Consider the following 20,503-nt stretch of genomic DNA (forward strand, 5'->3'; position numbering starts at 1 on the left):
AATGTATTTGTCACTTTATAAATAGTTTCTTTCAATAAGTGGCTCATAAAGCAATAGATGTAGCAGTAGAAATGAGCTCACCAACCAGCAACCACTGACCTTTGAGACTGTTAGAAACAGAAGACGGTAGAAGGGAACTCCTGCAAGCAGGAAATAGTACCCTGGGAGAAATAAACAAAATGGCAACAACCCACAGGAACATAAGTTTTTGAAGGCATGAGGTGGCAAATTCTGTTCCGATTTACATGCGATGGAGCCACACTGAAGTCTGTGGAGTTGGACAGTAACAAGTCAGGGTATAATTTGGCCTGAAATCTGGTCTCTGTTGTATTTTTGTTAACCTCCAACTTTACCCTTCTCAGAAATATTTCAAATACAGTAAAATAATCCATAAACTTCAAAAGATTGTCTGAAGCTATTAAGGGCATAAAAACCTACTGATTCTCTGTTAGAAAACACATCAAAGGATCAATTTCTGAGATGTATCGGCCTCCAGCCATTCCTCTTGAGTCACTGAAACCTGCTGCTGCTCAGCACTTTTTAGGAGTTGGCCTGAAACAGGGGAAGGTATGAAAAACAAAGGTTTTCCAAGTCAATAGAAATTTAATGAATTTGCACAAATTTTCCACCAGAACAATCTCTCTTATATAGGGTTCTTTACTAGGAATTTAAATGAGTCACTGTGTCTGTTATAAACAGATAGTGAATTATTAATGAGTAAATGTATAATCTGGGACTGAGTTCATAAATAAATGTTTCCAAATGATTTATGTGCATAGTTCCATTTCCTTTTGAATTGTAAAAAAAAATAATTCCCAGGAAATAAACATCCCTAAGCACTTTGTAATTACCAACAAATGTATAGTTTGACAAATCTGAAATAATACTATCAATCTCCTGTATTAAAAAATAAACTATGGAGAAAATGTAGATTGTTGTGATGGTATAATTTGATCCTGGAGATTACTAATGTATACTAAAGTATATTTTATTTGAATCTAAACTAAAAACAAGTCAAATACTTTCAGATATTGGGCCATGATTCAGGATTTCATAGGTATGCATCAGAATAGAATACAGCTCATTGTGTTGCATAGGAATTGCCATACTGGATCAGAGAAGTGTTCCTCCTAGTCAAATATCCTGTCTCCAACAGTGGCCTAGATGATCCTGGGGAAGGTGCAAGAAACTCCACAGTGAAGTAAACCAAGGTGAAGTAAAATCTGCCCCCCATGAAGGTATCATCTTAACCCCCTGATAGTTAGAGAGTGGCATAAATCCTGAGGCATGAAGTTTTATATCCTTTGCAGATTTCTTTTCACACATATTATAATTGTGGATATTCTTGATATCCATATAATTGTCCAATTTTGCTAAATTGTTTGCCTCAACATCGCGTGCCAATATGTTCCACACTTTAATCACAGATTGAGTGAACATTTTTTATCAGTTTTGAATTTGCCACCTCATTTAATTGAATGCCCCTTTGTTTTGTTGTCCCTGGCTAGTAACACAAAGAAGCTTCCAATCTACTTTCTATACACCATTAATTATTTATCATGTTTAGTATAGCAGTACCTACAGGCCAACCAAGAACGGGGCTTTATTGTGCCGGCACTGTACATAAAAGAAGAGCCAGTCCCTGTCCCGCAGCATTTACAATTTAACAGACAAGACAGACAAAAGATAGGGGGAAAGGATGCAACACATGGGCACGGTGAGCAATGTGATGGCTGCAGATGTCCCATTAGTTCCAGATTTTTTATTTTTATTTTTGCTTTGTTATTTAATTCCTTTCCATTGAGTTATATGAGGAGGAGATTAGCTACATGGAAAGAAAAAGGAAGCAATTAGCACAGGGCAGAGAATGCTCACAGTGAAAATTCTAGTAAGCAGCTTGATGACCTCATCAGTGTCCTTTGGTCCCTCCTTGAGCTGCTTTCTGCAGCTGCTGTGATGGCTTCCTTCCTTGGCTGTTTGTTCCCTGCAGTTTCTTTCCAAAAAGGTACCTGACTGGAGGCAGGGATGTGCCACATGGGTCCTAGTGCCACCACAGAAGACATCTTCCCTGCAACATTCTGGTTGTGAGGTTTGAGTGTGCATTCTAGTGATCTAATATGGCCCTGTCAAGGTTCCTTCCCCACTCTGAACTCTAGGGTACAGATGTGGGGACCCACATGAAAGACCCCCTAAGCTTATTTCTACCATCTTAGGTTAAAACTTCCCCTAGACACAAAGTCTTTGTCCTTGAATTAAGTAAACACTGCCACCACCAAGTGATTTAACAAACAATCAGGGAAAGGACCACTTGGAGTTCCTATTTCCCCAAAATATCCCCCCAAGCCCTTACACCCCCTTTCCTAGGGAGGCTTGAGAATAAACAAGTTGAGCACAGACCAGCTTGGGTTTCTTAGGATGCTAGAAACCCAATCAGATTCTTAAAAAACAGAACTTTATTAGAAGAACAAAAAAAGGATAAGAGAACAACTCTGTAAGATCAGAATGGAAGATAATCTTACAGGCAGTCAGATTTAAAACAGAGAATCGCTCTAGGCAAAACCTTAAGTTACAAAAAGACACAAAAACAGGAATACACATTCCCTCCAGCACAGCGAATTTACAAGCCGAACCAAAGAAAACCTAACACATATTCTAGCTAGATTACTTACTAACTTTACAGGAGTTGGAGGGCTTGCATCCTTGATCTATTCCAGCAAAGATGTCACACAGACCAACAAAAGCCTTTTCCCCCCGCCAGATTTGAAAGCATCTTGTCCCCTCATTGGTCATTTTGGGTCAGGTGCCAGCCAGGTTACCTGAGCTTCTTAACTCTTTACAAGTAAAAGGACTTTGTCTCCGGCCAGGAGGGATTTTATAGCACTGTATACAGAAAGGTGGTTACCCTTCCCTTTATATTTATGACAGGTCCCTATTATTATAGTGTCTGAGTGCGTCACAATCTTTAATAATCCTATTCAGACAACATCTCTGTGAAATAGGGAAGTACTATTATTACTATTTTACAGATGGGGAACTGAGGAACAGAAAGGCTAAGTGACTTGCCTACATCAATAGAGGAATGGAGAATTGAACCCGGGGAATTGATCCCTTCTGTACAGGCTCCCCCTTTCCAAAATTTTTTTAATCTACTTCCGAATGAACTTAAACCTTTCTTCATGTTTTTTTAAAGCAACAAAAATATGTATTATTCTCATCTTAAATATATTTAAAAAGAACTTCTGCTTTACACATTTTTACTACAATGAATCTTAAGTAATCATTAACAACAAAATATTTCAGATACACAGATGGGTCAGACACATGAGAATGTTAGACTCATTTTTAATAACCAATGTATTACATGGGCTGAACAACACTTGTGTAAATTTACTGAAATAACATTTCTGTTTCTTCACATTCCAATCAATGTAAGCACATTATCACTTATAAATGAGAAATTCTACAGTTGTTGGAGAATACTATACATAAACTTGATCTTTCAAAATTCAACCATATGAGTGAAAGGTCCATTTGTATCCAGTTTTAACACCTGTCTGTTTCCATATGTGCCATACTTAACAACAACACCTGCTTCAGCACATTTCGTATTAGCAGCCAGTTCTTTTTCACACAATGTTACAAAATGGGAATAAAGCTCCATCCCTTTTTCTTTTTCAATGTTGGAATGATACTGCATATTTCTTCCCTTCAGTCTACCACCCAGCGTAGCTTGGGGTATTATTAATAAGTTGCCTGGTAAATCCAGAAGAGAAACATACTTTCCACTTTCAGTTTCACTTAATTTAACATTCAACAGTGTATTAACTGCAAAACAAAAAAAATACATATTAAAAAATGTACTGTGTGTCTAAAATTAACCTTAAACCTACTATAACTGTGAAAAGCAATATATTAACAAATACTTCAGTCAGGATGGCTAAGAGAACGTATTCAAATAAAACATTTTAAAATGGTTCATTACAATGTCTATATTTGAACTTTAATAATCAAATTACATAGCAGAGCTGTGAAGAGAAATTTATATTCTAAGGTGAAAAAAAGCTGATTAATCAATCAATGCATACCAGGCAAATATTATATCTCCATACAGTTTATATTAACCACAGATTAGTACTTTCCATACTGAAGAAAGATTTTGTATATTGTGAAGAACATAGGAGATATCTGTATTAACTTGATTTATTAATACATCTGTGGACTTGATGGTTATTGTGCCGTGGCTAACTCTATGGAACCCTGACAGTTAATTCCAACTCCAGCTTTCACCAGGACTCCAGGAACATGGCTTTGCCTGGTGTTCAAATGGCCAATACACTGAATCTACTATGGGGAGACAACCTCTGACCCCCTCTGGTGAAGAAGTGCATAAACCAGTTTAACCAGGTTCAGGAGCCCTGATGGAAATCTCACGAGATCCTCAGGCAGGAACTCTTGAACAAAGGAACTTTGAAATGAATAAAAGACAGCCTAAGGGACACTGATTCGGGAGTCAGCCTGTCAGAGACTTCTGCTTATCTCACCAAGCCCCAGTATTAGGGTTGCCTGGGTTAAGTGGGGCCTACTTAAAATGGCAAAGAAAGGCTAAGTACAGGTAAGAGAATACATGTGCAGGCTTTTGTTATTTTTAATCCTTTTCTCTCTGGTATATACCCTGGACCAATAAATAATACTTGTTTTGAAGTAGCTGTCCTGAGTCAGTGTAATTTCACACTAGTCACAAACTTCCAGAGAGAAGTCAACAGTCTGAGCCAAACCCTCTTGGGCCTGCTGAGGTAATATGGCTCGTAAACAGGGGGTAGTGCAGAATAGTCAATCCCATCTGAAGTGAGGTGAATGTGGGACTCCATTCTGAGAGAAGCGTAGTTGTAGGTCTGTCATTTGAAACAGGTGCCCACAAAGAGACTGTGGGAGAGGCCAAAAGTAGAGTTCATCCTTGACCCATGATATATACAAACAGGCGATCAGAATTCCATTTACCTTATACCCCTTTTTCCACAGTATGCTTATTATAGAACAGATCATCCCCTCATTTCTTTTCTCCCTGCTCTCCCCCACCCCACACATGGGATACAAGGATGGGAAACCCATATCATCCTTCTCCAAACCCATGTAAATTTCTCTGAGGGCTGATGTTTGAATGAGGTACAGGTGGGATTATGATCCAGAAACCAGATAGTCTTTTAAATAACTTTAAAATTCACATAAGGAAAATGTACTACTAGAAAAATTGCATAATTAATAAAACAGACACTGTGCCTACATGGGGAAGACCAGGGTTTCTCAAATTGGGGGTCCTGACCCAAAAGGGAGTTGCAGGGGGGTTGCAAAGTTATTTTGGGGTGGGGGGGTTGCAGTATTTACCCTTACTTCTGTGCTGCCTTCAGAGCTGGGTGGCCAGAGAGCAGTGGCTTGCTAACTGAAGACCCAGCTCTTCACATAGCAGCGCAAAGTAAGGGTGGCAATACCATACCATGCCATCGTTACTTCTGCGCTGCTGCTGGCGGTGGCTCTGCCTTCAGAGCTGGGCTCCTGACTAGCAGCCGCTGCTCTCCAGCTGCCCAGCTCTGAAGGCAGCACTGCTGCCAGCAGCAGCGCAGAAGTAAGGGTAGCAGTACAGCAACCACCACTACAATAACCTTGTGACCCCCCCACAACTCTTTTCTGGGTCAGGACCCCTACAATTACAATAGCGCGAAATTTCAGATTTAAATAGCTGAAATAATGAAATTTACGATTTTTAAAATCGTGAAACTGACCAAAATGGACTGTGAATTTGATAGGGCCCTAAAAATAACCTGTCGGGTCACTGGAGTCCCAATAAGGACAAGGATTGAATGGCTCACAAAGAATGAGCCATTCCTTAAATCACTGTCAGATTATGTTAGTGGGCAGTATGGGGAAACTTGTACTGCTGCTGCTGCCCTGGATGTATCAGTTTTGCTATGAAAAAGTATTTTGTTCTCCAGTGATAGCCCCATGGAATTTTCACAAGCACAACATTTCTTTTGTGTTATATTGTTTTAACACACACAAAGATTTAAACTTAGTTTAGGATCACAGAAACTTCATGCCCTCCCACACAGAACCCAGGACCTAAGAGAGATAATTCCACAGAATTCCTCTTCAGCAATTCTGCATCTGTGCTTTTGCACAGTGGGATCTTTCTGCTAGCATTAGCAAATAGCTTGAAATATTCTGTGACCACACACTTTTGGCAAACTGCTCGTATATCACCATTGTGCAAAAAATGCTCCTAAGCAAAGAGATAATTGTAATGCATGGGTAATCCCATCCCTACTTCTAAAAACAGGGAAAGTGAAGAAATGAAACAGAAAATAAAGGATGAATAGGATGGTGACAGAGGAAAAAACACCATTACCAACTGACCTTATTCCTAGCATCTCCATCCTAAGGCAAATATTAAGACTTATGCTGTCAACTATATACCTAATATTTCTGATAAGAAAAGGGAAGGAAATAATTCTACCCAACTCCTTCTGCTGGCTCACGGTGCATCATCATTTTCAATATCCTGAATATACAGTCAGGTTGGTATTAAAATACTCCTAATTTATTAGGAACTGAAGGTCATGCCATGTGTCATTGGAAAGGTTATTTTCCCTAGATGTTCAACTCCATCTTGGATCCAAGTCATTCCCTTAACATCCATATAAGTAATATGTCACACAAGGAACCATATGATCATAATGTATTAGATTTGCTAGCATGTTATTGTGATGGGGTATTCATTCCACACCTCACCTGAAAAGGTTAAGGTAGCAGGGAAAGGGTTAATTAACCTAACAGGCTCCCCCTGGGGAAGAATTAGGGTAGATAGCCAAGCCCTTAGAAGATGAAGCGCAGGTGAACAAGTGTATGCTGGGCTGGTACAAAACCAGCAGGCTGAGAACAAAAGGAGGCTGCAGGGGAAGTAGTCTGCAGTCACTACCTGGGAGGAGGGAGGTGTGCTTAGGCCTGGTCTACAGTACGCGGTTATTTCGGAATTAGCCGAGTTACTTCAAAATAAAACTGATTCCGTCCACACGACCAAACCATTTTTTTCGATTTAAAGGGCTCTTTAATCCGATTTCTGTACTCCACCTCGGCAAGTGGAGTAGCGCTAAAATCGAGATTACAGTTCTGGGTTACAGGTACCGTGGACGCAATTCGACGTTATTGGCCTCCGAGAGCTATCCCAGAATGCTCCCTTTCAACCGCTCTGGACAACACGCTCAACTCCGATGCACTACCCAAGTAGACAGTAAAAGCCCCGGGAACTTTTGAATTTCTTGTTTGGTCACCATCAGCAGAGGTGACCATTAGCACAGTCCACCAGCACAGGCGACCATGCAGAGTCCACCATCACAAGAGACCATGCAGTCCCAGATTCGCAGATGAGCTCCAGCATGGTCCAAACGGGAGGTACTGGATCTCATCGCATGTTGGGGAGACGAATCTGTTATGGCAGAACAATGTTCCAAAAAAAGAAAAGCAAATACGTACGCTAAAGTCTCCAGGACCATGACGGAAAGAGGCTACTCCAGGGACACAGAGCAGTGTTGTACAAAAATCAAGGAGCTCAGGCAAGCGTACCAAAAGGCCAGGGAGGCGAACGGGCACTCTGGGTCACAATCCCATACATGCTGCTTCTACCTTGAGCTTCATGCAATTATGGGGGGTGACGCCACCACTACCCCACCACTGTCCATGGACACCTGCAAGGGGGGAGTAGCATGGAGCGAGGAGGATGAGTTTTTGGAGGACAAAAGGAGGAGGAGGAAGACAGTGCACAGGCGGCAAGTGTGGAATCCGTTTTTCCCCCTAGCCAGGAACTATTCTTAATGCTGGAGCCAATAGCTTCCCCCCACTCCCAAGGCAGGCTCCCGGATCATGACCCTGGAGAAGGCACTTCTGGTGAGTGAGAGCTTGATCAGAGCCACGTGGTGGGGGGTAGGGGGAAACCCAGCTGCGCTGGGCTGTTCGTATTTAGTTTAAAGGGCTCATCCCTGCTCAGAGCCTCAACGGAGCCATGCGTTGGGGGGGAGGGGGGAGGGTATTGTGTGAAGCGATCATCCCAGAGAGCCCGCAGGTCCTCCTTTTATATGGCAAACCCACCAGGCATTGCTTGCTATGGGAAAGGGGGCCCAGCAGTTTGAAAGCATTGAAATGAATGCGGAAGACACAGAACCCTGTGTGCCCCTAGGGCTTACCATGGCTGCCTGCAAGCTGAGTTCTGTTGCCCGGCTGCATGTGATGGCTTACTCACACCAAAGTGGCAGGCACTTCAGTATAAGAGGCAAAATGCGACCTTGTACAGAAAGAACATGTGCTGTGTACTATGAATTGCCTGTTTCACTGAGAAACAGTGTCCCCTTTGTTCTCTAAAATGTATCTTTTAAAATACTACCCTCCCTTTTTCTCCTACAGACTACAGATTAGGGACAGCTACAGACTAGGGACCAAATGGCTAGGCAGCAGTTCTGCGGAAAAGGACCTAGGGGTGACAGTGGACGAGAAGCTGGATATGAGTCAGCAGTGTGCCCTTGTTGCCAAGAAGGCCAATGGCATTTTGGGATGTATAAGTAGGGGCATAGCGAGCAGATCGAGGGACGTGATCGTTCCCCTCTATTCGACATTGGTGAGGCCTCATCTGGAGTACTGTGTCCAGTTTTGGGCCCCACACTACAAGAAGGATGTGGATAAATTGGAGAGAGTCCAGCGAAGGGCAACAAAAATGATTAGGGGTCTGGAACACATGATTTATGAGGAGAGGCTGAGGGAGCTGGGATTGTTTAGCCTGCAGAAGAGAAGAATGAGGGGGGATTTGATAGCTGCTTTCAACTACCTGAAAGGGGGTTCCAAAGAGGATGGCTCTAGACTGTTCTCAATGGTAGCAGATGACAGAACGAGGAGTAATGGTCTCAAGTTGCAGTGGGGGAGGTTTAGATTGGATATTAGGAAAAACTTTTTCACTAAGAGGGTGGTGAAACACTGGAATGCGTTACCTAGGGAGGTGGTAGAATCTCCTTCCTTAGAGGTTTTTAAGGTCAGGCTTGACAAAGCCCTGGCTGGGATGATTTAATTGGGGATTGGTCCTGCTTTGAGCAGGGGGTTGGACTAGATGACCTTCTGGGGTCCCTTCCAACCCTGATATTCTATGATTCCTCCTGCAGCAGGTGCAAATGTTTCAACATGGCCCCTATCTACTCCATCCCAGAAGCTGGTCCAGATTAGAAGGTGGAAAAAACGAACTCGGGACGACATGTTCGCCGAGCTCATGCAATCCTCCCACACTGAGAGGGCCCAGCTGAATGTGTGGAGGCAAACAATTGCGGAGTCGCGTAAAGCGTGACAGGAATATGAAGAGAGGAGGGACACGTGTGATGAGAGCAGACAGGATGCTATGGTCAAGCTCATGGGGGAGCAAACTGACATGCTCCGCTGTATGGTGGATCTAATGCGGGAAAGGCAGCAAGACCACAGACTGCTGCTGCAGCCCCTGTATAACCGCCCTCTCTCCTCCCCAGGTTCCATAGCTTCCTCACCCAAATGCCCAAGAACACCGGGCAGGGGGAATGCTACAGGGACCCACATAGTCAACCCCAGAGGATTGCACAAGCAGCAGAAAGCTGGCATAGCTGAAATTTTGATTTGGTTTCTGGACTTCTCCTTCCCTCCTCCTCCGCCCTCCTAACCCAATACCCCTCCCCCCATCTAGCTTCTGATTTCTCTCAATGTTTTGTGGAACAAATAACAAAGAATGGTTTTTAAACAATTGTGACTTTATTTCCTTTCATATATCTAGGGGGCGGGTAACTTTAAGAGAAACACACACAACTGTCACACCGTACCCTGGCCAGTCATGAAACTGGCTTTCAAAGCTTCTCTGATGTGTAGTGCGCCCTGCTGCACTCTTCTAATCGCCCTGTCGTCTGGCTGTGTGAAACTGGCCACCAGGCGAGTTGTCTCAACCTCCCACACCGCCATAAAAGTCTCCCCTTTACTCTCACAGATATTGTGGAGCACACAACAAGCAGCAATTGGAATATTGGTTGTGCTGAGATCTAACCGAGTCAGTAAACTGCACCGGCGCGCTTTCAAACGTCCAAACGCACATTCTACCACCATTCTGCACTTGCTCAGCCTACAGTTCAACTGCTCCTGACTACTGTCCAGAGTGCCTGTGTACGGCTTCATGAGCCATGGCATTAAGGGGTAGGCTGGGTCCCCAAGGATAACTATAGGTATTTCAACATCCCCAACAGTAATTTTCTGGTCTGGGAAGTAAGTCCCTTCCTGCAGCTGTTCAAACAGACCAGAGTTTCTGAAGATGCGAGCATCATGTACCTTTCCTGGCCACCCCACATCGATGTCGGTGAAACGTCCCTTGTGATCCACCAGTCCTTGCAGCACCATGGAAACGTATCCCTTGCTGTCTATGTACTGGCCGTCCCGGTGTTCCGGGGCCAAGATAGGGATAAGCATTCCGTCTTTCGCCCCGCCGCAGTTAGGGAACCCCAGCACATTAAAGCCATCCACAATGGTCTGCACATTTCCCAAAGTCACTACCCTTGATAGCAGATGGTCAATGATTGCGTTGGCTACTTGCATCACAGCAGCCCCCACAGTAGATTTGCCCACTCATGATTCCCAACTGACCGGTAGCTGTGCAAGCTTCCACAGGTCTATGGCCACTCGCTTCTCAACTGTGAGGGCTACTCTCATTTTTGTGTCCTTGCGCTTTGGGGCAGGGGACAGCAAGTCACAAAGTTCCATGGAAGTGGCCCTACGCATACAAAAGTTTCTCAGCCACTGGGAATCATCCCATACCTGCAACACTATGCGGTCCTACCAGTCTAAGCTTGTTTCCTGGGCCCAGAATTGGCTTTCCACAGCATGAACCTGGCCCAATGCCACCATGATCTCCCAATCGCCACATGCCGTGCTTCTAGGAATGTCTGTGTCCATGTCCTCATCAGTATAGTAATTGCGCTGTCGTTGCTTCCTCGGCCGGTTTTGTGGATACTGCACATACTGCTGGATAATGCGCGAGGTATTTACAATGGTCAAAACTGCAGTGGAGATCTGAGCGGGCTCCATGGCTATGGCGCCTGCATGGGTAATCCTGGAAAAAGAGCGCGAAACATAGGAGAACAGAGTGGCAGCGGAAGAGGTGCTGTTCGGTTCATGATAGCTGCAAAAAGGCAGGAAATGGTTGTCTTCTGTAGCTTTCACGGAGGCGGGAGCTCAGGACAAACAACATGGAGAAGCTCGGTAGCGCGGCAAGAGCAGGAGAGCAGACTTGGCGGCGGAAGCTGTGCTGCTCAGTTCACGATGGCCGAGCAGAGTTGGCAGCAGAAGTGTTTGATGAGGAAGAAAAAGAGTAGATACTAGAGATTACATAGGAAGACGAGAGCAGGAGAGCAGCGGTGCACGGTCTGCTGAAAGCAGTATGGCGTCTGCACGCCAAAAAGGCCTGAAACGATTTTCTGTCATAGCTTTCATGAAGGGAGGAGCGACTGACGACACACACCCAGAAACACCCGCGAGAATGTTTTTGCCACATCATGCACTGGGAGCTTAACCCAGAATTCCAATGGGCGGCGGGAACTGTGGGATAGCTACCCACAGTGCACTGCTCCGACATTCAATGCTAGCCTCGGTACTGTGGACGCACTCCGCCGAATTCACGCGCTTTAATGGGGACACAAAAGACCAAATGTATAAAATCGTTTCCGAAAATTCGAATAGAATAATTTTGAAATAATTTCATACTGTAGACGTACCCTTAGGCACTCCGGCAAGAACCTGAAAGACGTGAAATAGCCACAGGGAGAAGAGGGTGCTCCACTAGTAACCTTGCGGGGCCAGAGCTGGAAGAGAATATAGGAAGGAGCACAGGAAATAGTAATGGGGTCTGGCAATAAGCAGACTGTGGTTACTGATCAGAAGGTCCTTGTACTGGAACACAGTAGTGGGTGGGTCCTGGTTCCCCTACCTGCCACTGGCATAGTCCTGAATTAGAGGACAGTCTGAATTAGAGGATAGTCCTGAATTAGCCTGACAGTCAATCCTGAGACACTTTGATACGCCCTGAAGGGGAAACGCATATAATGACCTGGGCAGAAGGCCAAGTCACAAAGAGGGAGCACAGCGAGTCCCAGAGAACAAAAGGGACCGTGGTCAGAGAAAATAATGAAGAGGGTATCAGTTCTGAACAAAGCTAATCCCCTGAGCAGCCAGAAGGCACCTTCACAGTGAGAGAACCCCATTACAGTTATTAACCAGACTAAAATCAGTTTACATTGAATATACCCACTCTTCCAACAGGGTCCACCACTAGTGCATGGGCACAAGATGAGATGCAGACACCTGTCAAATGGACTGAGGAAGAAAAACTCAGCTCACAGGCAGGGAGCTTGATGTCATCAAGCTTGATGGCCTTCTATACAGAGTTTCTATACAGAGCTACTGCCAAAACAGTCACTGAAAGGAGGACAGCAATGGAGACTCATGACTGGGGAGATACAAGGTAGAACTCAGAATAAAATTACCAGCTCCGAATAATTTCAGTGTGGAGTAAATTTTGCAATTTACAGGTTCTCATTTACAAAGTTTCTTTTGAAAGATATTGTTCTTATTGCTCTCTCCAGTCAGACCTCAAACTGGGCCTGATTCTGTAGCTTCTTCATGCATTTAGCTGCTGGATAAACAAGCCCATTGTTTTTTGCTTATCCCTTATTGTAAGAATACCAATAATAAAACATACCCATTTTTGGAATTAGTTCCTCACTGGCTCCTTTGAAGAAGCATATGTAGATAACCAGTCCTCTTTGGATCTACGAAAGATTGCACACACAAAAAAAAAAAGAAGAAGAAAAGTATTGTGTATATGTTTATATATCTGTATGGTACTTACTAATATAATTAAGACAATCTATTATCTGTACATTAACCCAAATTTAATTGCAATTTACAATATATTAATACACAGGCTAAAATTAAAAGCAGATATAGAATTCTTCCTCATGCTGGGATCCAATGGCACAGAAACAAGTCCACTGCATGGTGAATGGGGGAAACCCAGAAGGGGTTACGGAATAAGATGTTGTGAAACAAGAGTATTTGGGTGATGGAAAACTCATTTAATTTCAGAGCCTCTTCAAGCAAGTCTGTCTAGGAGACGGGAAACCCCTGATTTCAAAACTGAGCAGTCCAAGATCGTTCGCCTTGGAATGCAAGTAAATTAGGGTGGAACTACTGATATCTGTTCCTAGAAGGCTATGACAAGACATTCCTATGAACTGGATACGGTGGGCTGGCCTAACAAGCCATTATACCTGAAACTCACTTGTTATAGAAACAGAACAGCAAACCAAACTAAACAGATTTCAACCCAGACCTAACAAATGGAAGTGGGTCATGGATTCTGGATAACAGCTAGATATATTACACATATCGTGAGCCGGAACATTAGAACTCTATTGACTCCAGACCAGACTGAGCTCATAGTGGAGGAGTTAAGGAAGTTACAAGCTTCCCTTGCTGCCATATGGGAGACACATTGGCTGGGCACAGGAAAGCTGAGAGTTGGAAACTACACTTTCCTTTATTCTGGACACTCAAGTGGGCAAATTAATCATAGAGATGGCGTTGCTACAGCAGTGAACAAGAGAATAGTTACTTCAACAGCTGGAAACAATGTCTGAGCGGATTGTCATAATAAGATTTACTACTACAATAAACTATGCATAATTGTGATCCGCTGTTATGCACCAACAGAAACAGCAAACGAAGAAGAAGAGGATGTGTTTTATCAGCAGCTAGACAACAATCTAGATGAGATTTCTTTGATTATGGGAGATCTGAATGCAAAAGCTGGTAGCAGACATGGTAAGCAAATGAACAGTGCTGGACCACATGGCATGAAGACAGGAAATGATAATGGGGAAAGATTAAGAACTTGCTATGAAATGCACAGTCTAATTATTGATTGTACTTTGCTTCCTCACAAAGACATGCACAATCGTTTCCGAAAACATGGAACTCACCAGATGGTCAAATCAAAAACCAGATTTGATCACATTATTATCAGTAAAAGGCATAGTCAAACATTGTTGGAGGTTAGATTCTATAGAAGTGCTGAGTGTGGCAATGATCATGAGTTACTAATGACAAAAGTTAAGATTAAGTTAAAGTCCAAGAAAAAGATGGGTGCAACTGGAGCCAAATTTGATCTTGACAAATTAAAGGGTAGCTCTCTGAGGGAAGCATACAAGGTGATGGTTGGAGGATGTTTCAGAATGTTAATTTGTAATGATGAAGAAATGTCACTGCAGACCAGATGTGAAATATACAAGAAAGCAATGCAAAATACAGCAGAACTACTGCTGGAAGGCATAAGCAAACAAGGAAAAGCTGAACAAGCAATGAAACAAGAAAATTACAGGAAAAGTGTAACCAAGCCGAGACTACTGGAAAAGCAGAGGTAAAAGCTTTATGCAAAGGGGTGAAGAAATCACAAAGACTGGACAAGAAATAGTTTTGGAAAGAAGAGGCTCAATAACTCGAGGAGGCATCAAGAAAACAAGATATGAAAACAATAGACAAAAAGGGTAAGTTGCATGGAAACATCAGCTCAACATGCAAGCAGTAAAATAAGCTACTGGTGGACTGACAAAAAATACTCAAGTCATGCCGGACGTATGGAAGGAGCATTTTGATAAAGTGCTAAGCACTGCAGATCATTCAGCTGCAAGCATTCTAAATGTGCTAGATGAACAAGGCAGCTGGTAAGGCAGAACGGATATCAGCACTGAATTACCATCAGAAGAAGATATAGAAAGAACAGTGAAACAGTTAAAAATAGGAGTAGACAATATAACATCTGAGTTGGTAAAAGTTGGCAGGACAAGTGCTATCACAAAATTAGGAAGAAAACGTTACTAGTTGTGGGAGCAACAGGAGATGGCAGATGACTAGCTAAAGGTAATAGTAACAATCTTAAAGAGAGGAGATCCTAACAATCCAAATAATTATAGAGGTGCAAGCTTATTGTCAGTATTGGGAAGAATCATGATGAAAGTAATTTTCAACAGATAAAGGGTAAGTAGTAGGCAAGGAACAGGCCAATGTTGCATTGATCAGTTATCCATGCTCCAATAGTTGACGGGAAAAAGTCAGAAAGGGGATTAAAGAGTTTGCTGTTTTCATTGAGTGCATGAAGGCATATGATTCGGTTTGGAGGGAAGCATTATGGAAAGTAGCAAAATCACATCAAGTTCCAGATGAGATCACTACAATTACAATAGCTATGTATGAAGACTCCTGCAGTGTGGAAAATTAAGCAACTGGTTTAAGTAAAAATTTGGTGTAAGAAAAAGGGGCATGAAATCACTGTCACTTGTCATCATGTTCTTAAACTGGACATTAGGACTATTACCCGAATTGGAAGACATGAGATTGGACAATCTATTTAAACTCCTTAACCTATACAGAGGACAACAACTGGCAGACACATTTGAATTAACGATGATACTCTTTGCTACATTGGAAAACTGGTGTAATCAACTTGGCCTTACAATAAATGCCAAGACGACAAAGTGGTTGCATCTTGGAAAAGGGACAAGGGAATGAGTGTTTAAATGCAGCAGCAGTGGAGTCATGGAACAAACAGAATCTTATATGTACCTAGGAATCTTGATCAGTGTTGGTGGTTCCATGAAGGATGAGATTAAAAAGAGATGTGCCATACTCACAAGTGCTGCACAGGAACTAATGAACTTATGGACTGATGAAAGCATTATATTTGGTACCAGAGTGAAAATTTATCAAACTGGTATACTAACAGTACTACTCCATGGTCTGGAAGCAGCTGCATTACATGAAATAGACATCAGAAGACTAGGGACACAACAGAGATGACAGTGCTTTGAAAGAAGCAGTTCTAAAGTGGAATGATTTTAAGACAAATGAAGTTAGAGAGTAGGGTGTGAAATCAGGGTATAGGACTGACTACAATCAAAAAGATTACAATGTTAGGCACACTGCAGAAGCCAAACAGATGGTAGGATAGCAAAGAAAATAATGTAAAAATAACCAAGGTGAGTTTGACCTAGAGGCCAACCACTCACTAGACGCCGGGACATTATATGCTGGGACATGACCAGGCTGGGCTTAATGGAGAACAAGCCATGGACAGGTATGAATGGTGACACTGTGTATTCAAAGATGCTCTGAAATGAAAATAAGCAGCAGAAACAATTCATACCTAATGGATTTGATTACTTAATTTCAAGGCAGAAAATAACCAAAGCTTTTGTCCTGTCAAACATGCAAATAAGTCACTTTCAGTTTAAATATGAATTAATTTTCATTTGAAATGTGATAATCACAGTAATGGCTAATTTAGTAATGTCCTATACCTCCGGACATTAACATTATATTCAATCACATCACAGTTTTGTAAAAACACTCTCAGATTGTTAAACACAGAGACCAATATCATGACAGAATATTTAAAACTATTGAGAACATAAATTTTGTGTTAGTAATAATTTACTGGGTCTTCGTTTTTTTATTTTTGTGTTGGAGAGCATGTAAGTGGTAACATTATAGTAAGAAACACAAAGGCAGAAATTCATTACTGCCCTCTAAAGAAATGTTATGCTAAGGGATTCAGCTCTTTCCATACTTTTTGCTGTGGAGTGACTGGCTTTTGCCTCATCTTGAAATACCAGTGAAATGCCTAGGGAAGATAAAAGAGCAGTGATCACTGAAAATACACTTTATGGCTGGAAGGGACCTGCTAGTTTATATAGTACAATTCCTCATGCAAATTCCTCTACTGGATGTTGCTCTTTCACAGATTTAGGTTAAATAATTTAAAACCTGAAATAAGAGATTTATTTAAACAGCATAACATTCTTGGAAAGGTTTAAATCACAACATATTGTAGTTTATCCCTCTTTTCTGAATATGTAAAAGGACACAGTCAACAATCATATTTCCCTCTGAAACTTTATCTATTCTTGTTACAACAAATCCCTAAGATTACTATAATGGAATGATAAGGAAAAAATATTTATGTTAATTTATTTTGTGCCTAGCCAATTTTGCTGTTTTCCTTGTACTCAGATGCTGATTCTGTAATATGATTCATGCAGGCGGATTTCTGCACCCACAGAGCCCCAACAATTTCAATGGTGCTCTACATGAGTGCAGGGGTCAGCCTGCACACATCACATTGCAGTGTGAGGGCCTTATTTTCTCTGTTATTTATGTGGTTCTTTTGCAAGGGGAGAGAAACATTTTAAAAGCAGTTGTAAAATTATTCTAAAGCAACAAGAACTGGTAGCGGGTGGATTCAGGGGCGGGTATAGAACATGAATTTACTTTTAACTCTGTCTTTAAATTTATATGTCTTTTAAACATGTGAGCACTTCTACCTCTCTTTTTTTGTCTAAGTGCCTATGCCACACCTTTTTGGACTTTGTGTTTCAGCAATCTTGTCTAAGAGGCTACAAAATGATTGGGACCGGTACACCTGAGTTAATCTAGCAAAAGTGCTCACTGACAATAACACATATCACCACAGAGTCTTGCAGTACTTTCACAATTATCTGAAAGTCATTTGTGTCCATTATTTGTGTCAAGTGCCACAGCCTAGCATACGTCAATGCTTTAGCTCAAGCCAAGTCTTACAGGATACAGGCCTGTAGGCCTCTTGCATGACAGCCCTTGCATATGTTGCATATAATGCATAGATGGAGCTGCAGAAAGGGGAGGGAGTTAGGTCTATAGCAACTGCCCCAAGGGGAAACTGAGGTACCCCTACAATATTCAGAGGAAACATGAAAAACATTCCCACTTCATCACAATAATCAGGGATGCAGGCCCATGCTCTGCATGTCCTGAAACCATCCTTTGACTGCCAGATGCTGGGAGTGGACAATGGGATAGTTCAATGAGTCATTGCCTGGTCTGATCATTCCCTTAGAAGCACCTGGCATTGGCCACTGTCACAAGACAGGATACTAGATTAGGAGGAGGATTGGTCTGACCACCAATATTTACACCACTGGTAGACTGACTCAAAACAATGTTTTGACAATAGGCCAGAAATTCAGTTAGAATGGAAGTCAGATGATCCAACAGAATAAACATCTGCTCTCAAAATGAGAAGAAAAAATTAGAATTAAAAATTCAGGGAATCCCAGCAGCAGATAAAACAACTTGGGAAACTGCTTAGAGACTCTATGCATTCAGATACAGTGATAAGGGATTCTTTGTTTCTAAGGGAATATATATAAAATGTTTCACTGAATTAGGTCTCAGAGATTATCTACACTGGCAAGTTAAAGCGCTCTAACTTGCTGGCTCAGGAGTGTGAAAAATCACCCCCGAGCGCAAGTTTGAACGCTTTAAAGCGCTAGTGTGGTCAGGCTTGGCTCCCAGTGCTGGGAGCTAATCTCCTCGTTGAGGTGGATTACCAGGAGCACTGGCACCCGTGATCGCTTTGAAAATTGTAGTGTCGACATAGCCTCAGTAGGTTAGATCAGACAAAGAGGAGATGCATTGACGAGGCATTGGAATGCCTGTGCCTTTAAGAACGCAGCTCTGGGAAGCCGATGCTGAGAGGTGCTGTCTGTGAGAGGGGAAATAAAAAAGCCCCTTTGCCCCCCACCATTTTGGCAAAGCACTGGTGTCTCAGTCCCACTGGGGTAACTGTTACCCCCTGTGCCCCTGCCTGGGCTGGGTTTCGCCCTCTGTCACCCTCTGCCAGCGCCTCACCACCAGCTTAACTCCTGCTCCTCCCCCCAGCCCTGATTTTGCCCTTTAGCCCCTCTCCTAATCCTGTCTCCAGCTGCTTGACCCCCCCCACCAGTCAATTTCCACCCCCTGCTCTGACCCTGGGCACCCCCCTTCTCCGATTTGCCCCCTTTGCCACTTTTTAACCCCTGTAAATAGCAGTCAGCAGATTTTTACGGCTAGTAAGGGCAGGGTGAAAGGCAGGGGGTTCAGCACATGTTACTGGGCATGCTCAGTTCGTCTGTCCATACAAAAAAGCCACTTTGTTCAAATAAAAAAGCCTCTCGCCCCCCGCCCCCAGCAAACTATTTTGCAAAGCACTGGTGTCTCAGTGCCACTGGGGTAACTGTTACCCCCTGTGCCCGGTTTTGCCCTCTGACACCCTCTGCCAGCGCCTCACTCCTGGGCTTAACTCTGCCGCCTCCTCCTCCCCATCCCTGATTTTCCCTTTAGCCCCCCTCCTACTGCTAATGCCTCCAGCTGCTTGACACCCCCCCCCCGTAAATTTCCACCCCCTGCTCCGCCCCGCCCCCTTTGCCACTTTTTAACCTCTGTCAAAAGCAGGCAGCAGAATCCTACGGGTGTCAGGGCAGTGGCTTCAGCAGATGAACTGAGCATGCTCAGGACACCGTCAGTCGCACATTCCTACGCAGCGCAGTGGCCCACGTTACACCGCTCCCCAAGGAGCAGAGCCAGGCCGGGCAGGCGCGTGGCTTCCCTCGGAAACACGCTGCGCTGCGCTGCGCGCCGCTCCCCGCGCAGCAGGGCTGGGGGCAAACAGCGCGGAAGCGCCGAGCGGGCTCAGCCCGGAGAGAGGCGCTGTCCCTGCCGCGGCAGCCCGGAAGGAGAGGCGCGATGGCCCGGCCGCTGCGCACGTTACCTCCACCCACTCGGCCCCGGAGCCCGGCTCGGCGGGCTTCACCTGCAGCCGGGAGGCCAAACACTGCTGCAGAAGAGCCCGTGCGCGGGGCGGCGCGCTGGAGGCGGCCATGGCTGGCAGCGCCGGCGGGGCGACTGGGCAGCGCGGGCTAGGCCAGGCAAAGGCAGGCACCGCCCCGCAGCCGCGCCCGGAACCGGCGCTGACCCGGGAGGGCGTGGGGGCATCGGCCAGTGCCGCGGGCAGCTCCGCCCCGCTCCTCTCCCAGCTGCGGGGGGTGCGGAGCGAAGAGCCTCGTTCGGGCCCCGCCCAGAGGCCGGAGTAGCCGGCTGGGACGGGGCCCTAGGGTCGAGCCGCAGGTGCTGGGTGGCTGCAGCGTGGCGCAGTTCGTGGAAGCGGGGAGCTGGGGAGCTGATCCAGGACCGGCCTCGCCAGCCAGGGCTCGACAGTTTCTGTGAAATTTCTCCCGGGAACCGTGGCTTTATTTTGTTTGGGGGGGGGATGGATGGAGAAGTGAAATTTATTTGAGCATAAGCCTTCGTGAGCTATAGCTCACTTCATCGGATGCATGATGGGTTAAAAACATCACTTCTTCAGATGCATCTGAAGTGAGGTTTTTATCCACGAAAGCTTATGCTTAAATAAATCAGTTAGCCTTTAAGGTGCCACCGGACTTGTTGTTTTTGTAGATACAGACTAACACGACTACCCCCTGATATTTGACTACCTAATCTCCTTCCCTAGCAGGTGGGTGTGGCCCTCCTCTCTCCTGGTTCCTGGCTTGAGTTTCCTAGC

General features: G+C 44.1%; 1 protein-coding gene across 5 annotated transcripts; it reads right to left on the reverse strand.

The window, feature by feature from the left end:
* Nucleotides 1–3,326: 3,326 nt before the first annotated feature.
* On the reverse strand, nucleotides 3,327–20,082 carry DTD2 (D-aminoacyl-tRNA deacylase 2). 5 transcript variants are annotated; one of them, XM_073348968.1, is made up of 4 exons: nucleotides 19,754–20,082; nucleotides 16,715–16,768; nucleotides 12,791–12,860; nucleotides 3,327–3,825 (listed from the first exon to the last, which is right to left on the reverse strand). In XM_073348968.1, exons 1-4 carry the CDS (start codon nucleotides 19,820–19,822, stop codon nucleotides 3,500–3,502), a joined length of 519 nt encoding a protein of 172 aa, XP_073205069.1. In that variant the 5' UTR covers nucleotides 19,823–20,082; the 3' UTR covers nucleotides 3,327–3,499. The 5 variants fall into 5 exon arrangements, with proteins under 5 accessions (XP_073205069.1, XP_073205067.1, XP_073205068.1 ...); XM_073348966.1 differs by having other exon boundaries at nucleotides 19,712–20,080; XM_073348967.1 differs by lacking the exon at nucleotides 19,754–20,082 and adding an exon at nucleotides 19,381–19,575.
* Nucleotides 20,083–20,503: the final 421 nt, after the last annotated feature.

Source organism: Lepidochelys kempii, chromosome 6 (genome assembly GCF_965140265.1).
Source record: "Lepidochelys kempii isolate rLepKem1 chromosome 6, rLepKem1.hap2, whole genome shotgun sequence".
Taxonomy (NCBI): Eukaryota; Metazoa; Chordata; order Testudines; family Cheloniidae; genus Lepidochelys; species Lepidochelys kempii.